The following is a 13,995-nucleotide window of genomic DNA, read 5'->3' as shown; positions in this document are numbered from 1 at the left end:
TGAACGAGCCGTTACTGTAGAAACGATAACGATAACGTATTAGACCGAGCACGTTGATATCAAGCTGCATGACTGTCAGAGCTGCTGTTATAGAAAACTAATCAACACCTTCTGACCAATCAGAGTGCAGGATTCGAATGACTGATTCACCGTAAAGCGGGAAACTGTATCGGGTAACTTTGCTAGAAAGTCAGTCCAGATATTTTATTTATGATTTATTTTCATGTTGTGCAGGTTCAATTCAGTATGATATTTTATATATATATATATATATATATATATATATATATATATATATATATATATATATATATATATATATATATATATATACTGATATTATATATATATTTTAAAGGGCTGCTTTAATAAATAGGAATACAGTTAATATTTTTATGAACAGTTGAAAAGTGATTAGGGTTGAGGGTTGCAGGGTTGCTCCAGCCCACGTGGTGGCGCTAATGAGTCCAATAACAGGCTCAGCAAGTGCAAGAAAAACGGTAAAGAAGAAGCAGCAGCTGATCTCCAGTGCTGCCTGATCTGCGTCGCCTGGCTCAATGATTAGAATTCAAAGTCTTTTTGACCTCTAATAATGAAACCAGGAGGAACCAGGAGGCGCTCTTTGAGGAACTCCCCATGCACACCTGGACCTTCTCACTCACAGGTACTGTGAGATCTAGAAGGCTAATGCATGCAGCTGTGTGGTTTATGGTGGTGATGATGATGATGATGATGATGATGATGATTAGTGGTAGTAGTGGTATTGTTTTTATTCAGTGATGATCAGAATGATGAAATCTGAATTTTTTAAAAGGTTTTCGAGAACTAACCCTCACAACAGATTTGATCAGATGCATATACAGTGCAGAATCCCACACTGCCAGTGTTATTATTATTATTATTATTATTATTATTATTATAGCAAACATTATATTATAATTTACCAAATTAGTTGCTTTCACAGTTTAATTAATTAATTATAGCGGTGATGAACCTCACGTGTGACTCTTTATGTCCACCATGCGCAGAATAATGATAACGAGTCTTTATTGATCACGTGTACATCACAGCACAGTGAAATTCTTTTCTTCGCACACCCCAGCATGTCAGGAAGTCGGGGTCAGAGTGCAGGTTCGGCCGTGATACAGCGCCCCCTGGAGTAGATAGAGTGGGTTAAGGGCCTTGCTCAAGGGCCCAACAGTGGCAGTTTGGCAGTGCTGGGGCTTGAACCCCCGACCTTCCGATCAGTAACCCAGAGCCGTAACCGTCACGCCTCCACTGCCCCCGAAGAAATGATGCATGTGTAAGGGATGATGTTCCAGTATGAGGTGGATTATTAATATTTTTTCCTTTCAGAAAGGTTGGCAGGGATTCTGATTGGGATCACGTTCATTGACATGATTGGAGGAAATATTTCTGGGAAGTACAGAAGAAACAAAAATAATGACCCCATCATCATCATCAACAACAACAACAACAACAACAACAATAGCAACAGCAGCAGCAGTAGTATTACCCATTATGATGACATGTACGTGAAAGTTTTCGTTTGGTCCAACACAAAGCTGTTCACAACAGTACCAAACAGAACCATGGTTTTATTACGAAGAGGACCCGGATGTATTTTTTTATTTAATTTTTTTTGGGGGGGGTTATGGAACCAGTCCAAAGGACCCAGACTAAAGAACTTGGTTTGTTTATTTCCATTTTGAAAGCCATGGGTACGGGAGACGGTGTCAGTAGCGATTAAACTGGAGAGTGTTGATCTTCTTTCGTTGATTTAATTAGTATTTATTGTTATTTGTTCATGAGCCGTGTAAGGTCGTGAAGACAGAGGAGACTTCCGACGAAACGACACGGAGCTCCGTGGGAGACGTCGACTCTGCGGACGGAGAGGACGGAGGATTCCTGAAGAAGGCTATAAAAAAGGAAGAACCTGAAGATGAAGACTACTTTTGTAAGACACCCGGGTCATAACAGAACCCTGTATTATATTTCGGCCATTTTTTCTTCTTCTGGTTTAACAGGAATCTGAGGCTACAGCGGGCACAGGCTCGTCGATACGCCGTTGAAGGTTGGAAAAAGGACTTTGCTTGTCCAGTAGCCTGAGATTCCTGTTCTTGCCTGACTGGACTGGACCCCGATGTGGCCTTCTGCTATTGTAGCGTCGTGCGCCCCACGGGTTTGTTCTGGTTCAGTCGGAACCAGAAAAAAACCTCCAATGATATGTGAGATTTCAAACCGGCATGAGCCGAGAGAGATTACAGAGTTTTCAGAAGGAAGTCTCCTTTTTTCACATCTTGTCTTTGTTGTGTTCCGTCCTTCCAGACTGTGAGCACTGCGGAACCGTCTTCACCAACGAGTGTAGCGTTCATGGCCCGGCCGTCTTCGTCCCCGATACCCCTGTTCCCATGGGGGTCGCCGACCGAGCCGTACGAACCCTTCCTCCCGGTCTAGAGGTCCAGACGTCCGGTATTCCTGACGCAGGTTTGGGAGTGTTCAATAAAGGAGAGACTATTCCAGTTGGCGTGCACTTCGGACCCTACGAGGGGGATCTGGTAGACAGAGAGGAAGCCATGAACAGTGGATACTCTTGGGTGGTGAGTTCGATTCAAATGTATTTTTCTAGAGCATTGTCACAAAGCAGCTTTAAAAAACAAAAAAAAATCTGTAGAAGAAGCTTTACACGAACACACAGCCCATCTGGCGCCGTAAACCATGCCACGGTTAAAGACGCTAAGATCCCAGTGAGATTCCCGTCCCTTCGGATGTCCGATGTGAACATTAACCGTAGTCTCGACCTGTACTGTATCTGCATGATGTTATACATTTGTACTGCAAGAATGTGTGTCTCTTTCAGTAGATTTCGACTGTTCTTCAGAAAAAAATCCTCCAGGTCCTCTACGTTCAAGCATACACTGACGCTCAACGAGGCGACACGATACATGAAGACCCAGGGGGGTGTAAACTTTTGAACCGGACGATCGGTGTAAATTGTCATTATTTTTGTTTAAAGATCTTATTTTTTTTCCATTTAATCCCGCCCCTTCAGACGCTAAATACGGTATTTACATGTCTCCCAGAAGACAAAATAATGACAATTTACACCGATCGTCCTGTTCAGAAGTTTACACACCCCCCCAGGCTCTTAATGTATCGTGTCGCCTTGTTGAGCGTCAGTGAATGTAACAGGCGTGCGCGAGTCCCTCGGTGTGAAAAGACGGATCTCGACGTCACAGAGCCGCTGATGGAGAGGAGTCGGATATGCAGAAGATGCCGGAAAAGTAAAGAACGTGCAGGACCTGGAGGATTTTTCTGAAGAACAGTGGGCGGTTTAACTGCTCGGGACGAACACGGGACTCGTGAAGAACTCTCACAGAACATAAACACGTCACGTCGTGGATCATCCGGGTAACGACACGCGGGGTTAAGAACCGAGGGGGTGTAAACTTTTGAACGGGGTCATTCAGCTATCTTGTGGACTTTATGTAAACGTCTGTCATGTGAATACACCAGCATGGGATGTTTATCATCCGTGTAACCTGCTGTCTGGGGCAGGTGGAGGTTGTCTAGACTAATGGTGAAGTGTAAATTTGCATCACGTTTTTATTTATTTATTTATTTATTTATTACAGATACACACGAGCAAGCCGAGCGAGGAATACATAGATGCCAAGAGGGAGATGCGTGCTAATTGGATGAGGCGAGGAACACACCGCTGAAATCTGTGTATATTTTATTGCCTAATCTCTCTGTCTTCCTACAGCTGCTCGTTGAACGCTGACCCTTTCGCTCCGTTCCTCAGGTACGTGAACTGCGCTCGTAGTAGTGACGAGCAGAATCTGGTGGCGTTCCAGTATCGAGCTGGGATTCTGTACCGTTCCTGTCGACCCATTCCACCGGGACAGGAGCTCTTGCTGTCGTACGAAGAGAAGTATGCGAAAGCTCTCGGAATCACCTTCGACGACATCTATGACAAGAAGTGCTCGGCGAACGGTAACTTCTTCTCCGCTACGCCGTCGATCCGGTGTTTTTCACCTTCTTGAACACTCGGTTTAACTTCTCAGCTCGTCACGAGGGGGCGTTTTTGTTTCTCTCACACGCAGGAGCGAAGCGGTATCGCTGCTCAGAGTGCAGGAAGAGTTTCACCAGACGCAGCCATCTCCTGCGACACCAGCGCGTGCACACGGGAGAGAAGCCGTACCAGTGCTCGCAGTGCGGGAAGCGTTTCACCCAGCAGAGTCATCTCCGACAGCACCAGCGCATTCACACGGGGGAGAAGCCGTACCGCTGCACGCGATGCGGGAAGAGTTTCGCCGGACAGAGCCACCTTCTAGTACACCAGCGCGTTCACACGGGAGAGAAGCCGTACCAGTGCTCGCAGTGCGGGAAGAGCTTCACCGAGAAAGGCACTCTCAAGGCACACCAGCGCATTCACACGGGAGAGAAACCGTACCAGTGCTCGCAGTGCGGGAAGCGCTTCACCGAGAGAGGCAGTCTCAAAACGCACCAGCGCGTTCACACGGGAGAGAAACCGTTTTACTGCTCGGAGTGCGGCAAGAGTTTTACCGAGAGAGGAAGTCTCAGAACGCACGAGCGCATTCACACGGGAGAGAAGCCGTACCGCTGCCCGGCGTGCGGACGGAGCTTCACTTACTCCGTAACGTTAAAAACGCACAAGTGCCCCGACGCGTGACGTGTACACTGGACAAATTACAACACGACCATCAAGACTGCTTTTAACAACAGAGGAGTTTTTTTTTATTTTATTTTGGCTTTTGTGCAGCTGGTGGTCCGGACCGCCGGTTGATGGCGAAACATGTACGCTACATTAAAAAAATGTTTGTAAGGAAAATCTTTCGTTTTAATTTGTTTGACATTACTGTTAAATATTACAGTTTGTGTTTCTGGAACAAACTGCTCCTTACTTTCACTTTTACATCAATGTAGAATGTTTCATTTCGAAAGGTATCCGTTATAATCAGTACACCGCACCGCCTGTAGCTTCGGGTACAGCGCACGTTCATCGGGGCGTCGTTTCCACAGACTCGCGCACACGTGACGACGTTTATTTCCGTCCGGAGTCGGATTCACGTGGGCCGAGATCTCGTATCGAGGACGGGAGAGATGGAGCACTCCGTAAGAGGTTCTTCTCCAGCACATCCACAAAGACGGTTAAGGTCAGGGGTCTGTGGTGGCCAAGTCCGTTCATATGTGAAAATGATTCCTCAAGCTCCCTGATCCACTCTTTCATCCGGGAAGGAAAGAAATCCGTTGATGGGGGTAACCTGGCCATCCGGTACACACGGGTGACTTCATTTTATCGCCGCATGATGTTGCCGAGCCTCGACCTGACCAACTGGAGCAACCCCGGGTCATAACACTTAAACTTCAACTTAAAGCGCACCTATTATAGCTTTTCAGATATTCCCTTTCATGTAGTGTGTTACATATGTAGCTGTTTGTGAATGTAAGAAGTCTGCAAAGTTTTAAAAATCGGAGCGCGGGACAAACCGTTCTCGACTCTCAAAAGAAGGAATCGATTCTGAACAGCTGAATCGAGTCGTTAGCGATTCCAGACTTTACGTCCTGTACTAACCTACGTAGGTTTCTAACACAAAGCCCCGCCCCCGGTCTTCATCGCCTGCTCGCTGACAGACGGAGCTGAAACCCCTTACGGTAGTGGGCGTTTCCTTTTTGAAACACGCTCGACAGACTGACCAATCAGAGCAGAGTATGCTCTCTGAAAGGAGGAGTGTAGAACGAATCCTTAAGAACGGATCATTTGAGTCGTTTGTGACACTGTGGGGAAAAAACGTAACGCTGCAGTTTAAACGATGAGCACGTTAAATTAAAGTGTTTTTTGACCTCGGATGCGTGTAAATCTATCGTATCAGACCTTTAAAACAAAACTAGGCGCGATTCAAATCCATAATAATAACGCTCTCGCTTAAATTCACACGTCTTCCGAGTAGCCGGCCTGTTTAAGACGCGGTGACCTTTAATCATAATAAAATAAACACATGAATGAATAAATCAAGCAGTGAATAGGAGTCCATTTAATTGTCTGAATATTTTAGCCAACAGTGCAGCTAACAGGTTGCTAAAGTAGACCTTGTGAAACCTGGACCCTTCCTCCAGCCCGATTGGTGGCGCTACTGAGCGCAATAGCGGGTTCACCGGCCACAGAAACGCGCTAAAGGAGTAGAAGAAGAAGCAGCAGCAGAGGCTCTCCAGGGCGACTTGTGGGTCTGAGTCGACTTTCTCAGGTTCAGCATCACGTGTTCACTTCGCATGAAGTGTGCCGGTGTGGAGAAGATTCTGGAGGAGCTTTCGCGTGTGTTTGGATGTGTTTATAATGGATCCAGATCCACTAGAACCCAGGAGCAGTGCATGCACACCTGGTCCTGAGCACTCACAGGTAGACTGAGATGTTTACACGTTCATACACTTCAATGTCTACACGTGTTTGCTCATCACTTATCTTCTGTTATTAGTGTTAGTAGTAAATGACGAAGTTCAGCATCATGCAGTAGATGTCTCCTCAGCCCTGATGTCTCCTCGTGTGGTTCTTGCTGATAAAACTGACCTCCTTAAGAGTGAAATGTATGAGGGAGATGTTACAGTGAACCTTTTATCCTAAAAATAAATGAGTGCAAGGTTTGCTGTTTACTGATCAGTAGATTCATAATCCAGAGCAGGGCCATCACGGGCGTCGAGATGTTACTGAGGTCCACCTTGCAGCAGTGTGACCCACTTTCTTATTATTCCTATTTGTTTATTTATACCACGATGCTGAACTGCAATTACTCCTTTCTATTCCGTTACGTCACACTTCCATTTTGTACGCTAGCCTGTGTATGGCACTCGCACACTGTACACTATATGACCTAAACGTATGTGCACCCCTGACCTGACCATCACACCCATATGTGGTTCCTACACAAAGTCTGAAGCGCATGATCGTGTAGAACGTCTCTGTACGCCGTAGCGTCACTGTACAGTTTCTCTTCACGGGAACTCCGAGGCACGGACACCGTTCGTGCGGTCCACAAAGCGAGCTCCGTGAAGACGTGGTGTGTAAAGATTGGAAGAGGAGGTAGAAGAGTCCCGCACAGAGCGCTGACCTCAACCCGACTGAACACCTCTGGGATGAACTGGAACGCCGACGCTAACGCTATTGTAGCCGAACGAACACGACACACATCCCCACGGCCACGCCCACGGAATCTAGTGGAAAGCCTTCCCAGAAGGGAGAGTAGAGCGCATTATAACAGCAAAGGGGGGAATAAACCTGGAACGGGACGTTTAACAAGCTCATGGTCATGGGGTGCACATACTTTTGATCAGAGAGTGTAGTTATGCGAGTTGTTTTTGTCGCATTTCTTTCAACAAGGTCTGGAAGTGTAGGGTCCTGTGGAAGCTAAACGCATCAGGACTCCGTTTCCATATGGAATTTCATGAGTCGGATTCAGAGGATGAGTCGGATTCAGAGGATGAGTCGGATTCAGAGGATGAGTCGCATTCAGAGGTTGAGTCGGATTCAGAGGATGAGTCGCATTCAGAGGATGAGTCGCATTCAGAGGATGAGTCGGATTCAGAGGATGAGTCGGATTCAGAGGATGAGTCGCATTCAGAGGATGAGTCGCATTCAGAGGATGAGTCGCATTCAGAGGATGAGTCGCATTCAGAGGTTGAGTCGGATTCAGAGGATGAGTCGGATTCAGAGGTTGAGTCGGATTCAGAGGTTGAGTCGCATTCAGAGGATGAGTCGGATTCAGATGATGAGTCGGATGCAGTTACTCGGAGCTCTTTGTATTTTTTAATATTTATCCGAGCGCTCTGAAGTCAGTCCCGTTGTTCTCTATAAGAAGGAAAAAAAGAAAACGTAGACCGGAAAACTATTATTCACGTACACAGTGTTGATGTTCTTTGTTTTACTTAATATATGAATTTTCTCTTGCCGTTAGCGTTGTGAGGATGTGACGCCCCCTGTGGACGACGAGCACGGAGGATTCCAGAATAAACCTGTAAAAAAGGAGGAGCCTGATGATCAAGACTGTCTTTGTAAGACGATAGGACGTCCACTGTAAAGTTTAATAACTAAGGAGAAGAAAAGCGTAACTTTTAATCTCACAACTGAAATGTAATGAGATTTTAGAAGGAATGATAAAGTAATTTATTTATTTTTTTGATAAAAATGTGTGCGTGTGTGTGTGTATAATATATATTTCTTGCCTTCGTCTTCTGTCTTTCCAGACTGTGAGCACTGCAGAACCGTCTTCACCAACGAGTGTAACGTTCATGGCCCGGCCGTCTTCGTCCCCGATTCCCCAGTTCCCATGGGGGTCGCCGACCGAGCCGTACGAACCCTTCCTCCTTGTCTAGAAGTTCGAGAGTCCGGCATTCCTGATGCCGGCCTGGGAGTGTTTAATAAAGGAGAGATTATTCCAATAGGTGTGCACTTCGGACCCTACGAGGGAGAAGTTATGGACAGCGAGTACTCTGTGGTGGTGAGTTTATTTTCACACAAAAGTCCAAAATAAAATCATTTCTATGCCATCCAGATGAGACGATCCACTGAAATAGGAAGGTGAGTTAAAGGCGTACGTGCGAGTCGTTAGGTACGATTCTCCAACAGCAGGGGGCGAGTCATGCATTCGAACAGCTCCAGGACGAAGCAGCAGGTCACGGGGCAGGAGTAGAGCATCGGGATAAATCGAGTAGGTCAAGAGGAGCCACCTCCGACCTTCTCAAAGGACCCAGACTTTTTTCTCCATGGACGCCTTGTTCAGTCCCTTCTCGAGACTGGAATGACGCGACTTGTTCCTGGCGGGTCCAGACCCCTTTCTTCACCCTTCTGACTTTCCTCTCGCTGACTTTTTAGTTCTTCGTGGTCCGCAGTCTGGGGGCGCAGATGGTAGCGGGTGACGTTCTCGTCAGGGGACGGCGTTCCTTTTTAATGCTTGGCTGTACAAACTGATTAAATATAAACTTGAAACGATGGCTTTCTCTTTAGATCGGCAAGAGAAAGCAGCGCGGGGAATACGCCGGTGCCCGAAGAGACAAAACCGGTAACTGGATGAGGTGAGGAACGCACCGCCGGAGTGTCACCCCGACATCAACTCGATGCAGCACTTTCCTTTGCTTTCTCTCACTGTATGTGTCTCGTTTTCGCTTTTTCAGGCACGTGAACTGCGCCCGTAGTGACGCTGAGCGGAATCTGGTGGCTTTCCCGTATCGAGGCGGGATTCTGTACCGTTCCTGTCGACCCATTAAACCGGGACAGGAGCTCTTGCTGTCGTACGGAGAGGAGTACGCTGAAGATCTCGGCTTCCTCGATGACAAAACGTGCACGGACGACGGTAATGCCCGAACGTCTTCAGATAGGTGTGGCGGCTCTTCACGGGCTGTAAACTGTCCTCGGTGTCACCGTCGACTCGGCTAATTAATAAGCTCTCCGTGAACCGGTGTCTGAGTGTGACCAGAGGGAGTTTTTCCAAACGGAAACTGGGGAACCACTCGGGCCCCAGGCACAGGCGTAGGGTACCACGTAGGGTACCACGTAGGGTGGAGGTGGGGGTTAACGTGTTCTACTGCAGCCAGGAATACAAATACCATCCCGATGAAGGACTCCGACGGCTTACGTCATGCCGCGTCACGGGGCGGCGCCGCGCGCTCGGAGGAAAGAGCGATTCGCCTCCTTTCGCGTGCGTGAGCTCACGGACAACCCCGTTATGGGCTAGCGTCACTGTGATCGATAGGGGAGAGAGTATGGCCCTCCCACCCAGAGAGTATGCCCCTCCCACCCTGAGAGCACGGCCAATGAACATTACTGACGGATAGAACGTTTCAGAAACGGATAAAAATATCAAGAGTCGTGGTTCGTTTTAAATCTCGCACATCACAGCGAGGTCTGATGTTAGTTTTAGCACCAGCTCTAACTTGAGAACATATTTCATTGGCCGTCACGCGTCTTTACTTTTATTTATTTATTTATTTATTTATTTATTTATTTATTTTTAACTACCTCTGGTCATTTAGATTTCACAGAACCAGTTCTTCTGCCTCTTCTTCTCTACTTATTTCTTCTTCTTCTTCTTCCTCTCCTTATTATTCTTCTTCTACTTCTTCTTATTAATCTTCTAATCCTTCTTATTATTATTCCTTTTCGTCTTCTGCTTCTTCTTCTTCTTATTATTATTATTATCCTACTTCTTCTTCTTCTGCTTGTTATTATTCTTCTAATTCTTCTACTTCTTATTAATCTTCTAATTCTTATTATTATTATTCCTCTTCGTCTTCTGCTTCTTCTTCTTCTTATTATCCTTCTTCTTCTTCTTCTTCTTCTGCTTGTTATTATTCTTATTATCAATCATTATTATTCAAAATTTGTTTCATAATATGGTTTGCATTTCACATTATATATATATATATATATTTTTGTTTTGTGCTCCAGGAATGAACGGCGCTCTGCAAGTCCTCTCTTGCTCCTTGTGCTCGCTTTCGTATGCCTCTCAAGTCGATCTCCACAGACACGTTACGAGATGCCACTGTGCGGAATATGACGGCCCGCGGAAGTCAGAAGAGATTAAGGACGAGAACGTAATACCGGCACGAAGCCCCAGTAGCCCGTGTTGCGAGAACCGTGAGCCGCCCGCTAACACGGTTCCCAGACGAGCGCAGGAAAAAACTCACCGCTGTTCAGACTGCGGAAGAAGTTTTCCCCAGCGGCGGCGTCTCGAGGAACACCGGCGCGTTCACACGGGAGAGAAGCCGTATCCGTGCTCGGAGTGCGGGAAGAGTTTTACTCAGCGGAGTTCTCTCCAGCAGCACCAGCGCGCTCACACCGGAGAGAAGCCGTATCCGTGCGCCGAGTGCGGGAAGAGCTTCACCAGGCGGAGCCATCTCCAGCAGCACCAGCGCGCTCACACGGGGGAGAAGCCGTACCGGTGCGGCGAGTGCGGGAAGAGTTTCAACCGAGGGAGTTGTCTCCAACAGCACCGGCGTGTCCACACGGGAGAGAGACCGTTTCGCTGTTCTCACTGCGGGAAGAGTTTTTTCCGAGGGAGTCACCTCCAAGAACACCAGCGCGTTCACACCGGAGAGAGACCGTTTCAGTGCTCGCAGTGCGGGAAGACTTTTACTTACCACAGTACTCTCCAGGAACACCAGCGCGTCCACACGGGAGAGAAACCGTATCGCTGCGCGGACTGCGGGAAGAGCTTCAGTCACTACAGTTCCTTCCAGAAGCACCGGCGCATCCACACGGGAGAGAAGCCGTACCGGTGCGCGGACTGCGGGAAGAGTTTCAATCAGGAGGGAATTCTCAAGCACCATCGGCGCGTGCACACCGGGGAGAAGCCGTATCGGTGCTTGGCGTGCGGGAAGAGCTTCACCAGGCAGAGTCATCTCCAGCAACACCGACACGTCCACACGGGGGAGAAGCCGTACCGCTGCACGCAGTGCGCCAAGAGTTTTACTCACAGCAGCTCTCTCCAGCAGCACCGGCGCGTCCACACGGGCGAGAAGCCGTACCGGTGCTCGGAGTGCGGGAAGAGCTTCACCAAACACAGTCACTTCAAAGTGCACCAGCGCGTCCACACCGGGGAGAAGCCGTATCCGTGCTTGGCGTGCGGGAAGAGCTTCACCAGACAGAGCCATCTCAAACAGCACCAGCGCGTCCACACGGGCGAGAAGCCGTACCGCTGCACGCAGTGCCAGAAGAGTTTCAGTCACAGCAGTACTCTCCAGGTTCACCAGCGCGTCCACACCGGAGAGAAGCCGTATCCGTGCTCGCAGTGCGGACAGACATTCGCCCGCTCGAGAAGGTTAAATACGCACGCGTGCGGTGACACGAAGCCGGTGTGAGGCGCGTCTGTTCATAGAGAATCATGTTTATCGATATTGTTCGTTTCTTATTGATCACGTGTACATCACAGCACAGTGGAATTCTTTTCTTCGCACACCCCAGCATGTCAGGAGGTCGGGGTCAGAGCGCAGGTTCCGCCGTGATACGGCGCCCCCTGGAGCGCAGTGGGTTAAGGGCCTTGCTCAAGGGCCCAACAGTGGGAGCTTGGCAGTTCTGCGGCTTGAACCCCCGACCTTCCGACCAGTTCATCATGGTACTTGAACTGACAGATCTTTCATTGTCTCTAGATATCATTGACGTTATAAATAATTTATATATATATATATATATATTTCCCAGAGGGAGTCTGAGCAGGTCCTGTAGGTCGTATTCTGATATTTCACAAAGCAATCTTCAGGATCTGGTTGTTGACGTGGTCCGAGAAAATTTAGTATGAGCACGAACAGTAGTGGACGCAGAACTGACCCCTGAGGGACGCCAGTATTAAAGCTGTGAGTTAAGGAGTTTTATGCTTCGGTATAAATGGCTGGCTGATCCACAACCCCTTCTAGGACCTACCAAAGAGGCACGAGGTGCTTGGTCCTGGTTTTCCATTGATGCCAGGCCTGCCTCTGAAGTACTTTACATGCTGCTGGCCATCCATGCTGAATGGAGGCTGGGGTTGATGGGCATTGGTTCAGCACTGGGGCTGCATGCACGTGTGCAGTGGACCTTTAAAAAGGTTCGCACTGGCTTTACAGTGGACATTTTGAGAACTCGTTATTAAGACATGACTTTACGCTATCTGAGAACTACGTTTGATGTTAAAAGTGAAGCGTGGACGTCCAGGGGAATTCCCTGTAGGCGAGACAGAAAATGCCCTGCACCTGTACCTGCAACGCAACCCTGCAAAGCTACAAGCAGCATCTAATCAGAAATACATCGATTTTGTTTAATGTTCCACTGGTGCGACTTTTCAGTCATCTACACCCACCTCCAAATGGTACCGGTGGTCTTTCTGTCAGTAAACGTATGGTAAGAAAAGCTGTAGAGGGAAAAAAATATATTCTGAACTGTATTTATATTAAAGGGAAGACATGGATGATTTGTTTATTCTGTAGGAAGTGAAGTTTTCATTCAGAAGTCAGAAAACGGTTCCAAATGGTGGCGCACTGGTGGAAGAAGTGTGACGATGCTCTCTTTGTATTTTACCATATTATCACTGTTCATGTATGATGATTTTTATTATTGTTATTATTGTTGCCTCTTCTTCTTCTCCTCCTCCTCCTCCTTCTTCTTCTCCTCCTCCTCCTCCTTCTTCTTCTTCTTCTCTTTCTCCTCCTCCTTCTTCTTCTTCTTATCCTATTATTTACGAGCACTGCTCCATAATGGCCACCAGGGGGAGGGAGAGGCGAGAGCAACACATTCATCAGCACTTTTATGTGTTGTATATAATTTGATATGTATTGTATATTATTTGATATGTGTTGTATATTATTTGATGTGTTGTATATTATTTGATATGTCTTGTATATTATTTGATATGTCTTGTATATTATTTGATATGTCTTGTATATTATTTGATATGTATGCACAGAAATGAGTATTTTAGTTTTCTATAGATTTAAATTGGACATGTCCTTTGATAAGCTGTTGCATGCCTCTTATACCCGGCTACAGCCATGCTTACATCTAGACTCCTGCAACATTCTCATGCACTGACCTCCTGGAGCTGTGTTTTCCTCTGTACGAGAACATTATCTCATTCTAAACTCATTACAGTCCTGTCCTATCCACAGTGTAGTGTCGACCAGACGAGTCTGCTCCGTCTAGATTATCTCTGTGGCCTGCATTTGTGTTTTATTGCTTGATATATTCCACATCAGTATTAGACTGAACACCATCTCTTCAAACCTGTTCAATAAATTCACATTAAAAAAAACAAGCAAAAAAAAACAACTTTCATCCTTCTATTCCTTTATTTTCCAGGAGTGTATCCATCTATCCAGATCTAGGAGTAGTCGTTAATTCCTTCGAATAGTTTTAATTTTGTAAATAGTGTCTAAATTCATTTCATTTGATTTTTTATATTTTATTTATTTTACAGCTCATAAAATATTCTTTTTTAAATTTTAGTTAGAGAA

General features: G+C 46.8%; 1 protein-coding gene across 3 annotated transcripts; it reads left to right on the top strand.

Moving 5' to 3' along the window:
• The first annotated feature begins 504 nt into the window (after positions 1-504).
• Positions 505-13,811, top strand: LOC108265201 (zinc finger protein 345). Of its 3 annotated transcripts, XM_053680483.1 has the most exons (8): positions 505-664; positions 1,813-1,957; positions 2,329-2,600; positions 3,636-3,703; positions 3,806-3,996; positions 4,107-4,680; positions 5,172-5,187; positions 10,687-13,807. In XM_053680483.1, the coding sequence occupies exons 1-8, from the start codon at positions 593-595 to the stop codon at positions 11,869-11,871; spliced, it is 2,523 nt and encodes an 840-aa protein (XP_053536458.1). In that variant the 5' UTR covers positions 505-592; the 3' UTR covers positions 11,872-13,807. The 3 variants fall into 3 exon arrangements, with proteins under 3 accessions (XP_053536458.1, XP_053536456.1, XP_053536457.1); XM_053680481.1 differs by lacking the exons at positions 2,329-2,600; positions 3,636-3,703; positions 3,806-3,996; positions 4,107-4,680; positions 5,172-5,187 and adding exons at positions 8,260-8,513; positions 9,020-9,087; positions 9,187-9,365 and having other exon boundaries at positions 10,460-13,811; XM_053680482.1 differs by lacking the exons at positions 505-664; positions 1,813-1,957; positions 2,329-2,600; ... (1 more) ...; positions 3,806-3,996; positions 4,107-4,680 and adding exons at positions 7,971-8,067; positions 8,260-8,513; positions 9,020-9,087; positions 9,187-9,365 and having other exon boundaries at positions 4,696-6,421; positions 10,460-13,811.
• Positions 13,812-13,995: the final 184 nt, after the last annotated feature.

The sequence above is a fragment of the Ictalurus punctatus genome, chromosome 5, assembly GCF_001660625.3.
Source record: "Ictalurus punctatus breed USDA103 chromosome 5, Coco_2.0, whole genome shotgun sequence".
Lineage (NCBI taxonomy): Eukaryota > Metazoa > Chordata > Actinopteri > Siluriformes > Ictaluridae > Ictalurus > Ictalurus punctatus.
This window is presented reverse-complemented; position numbering and strand designations above follow the sequence as displayed.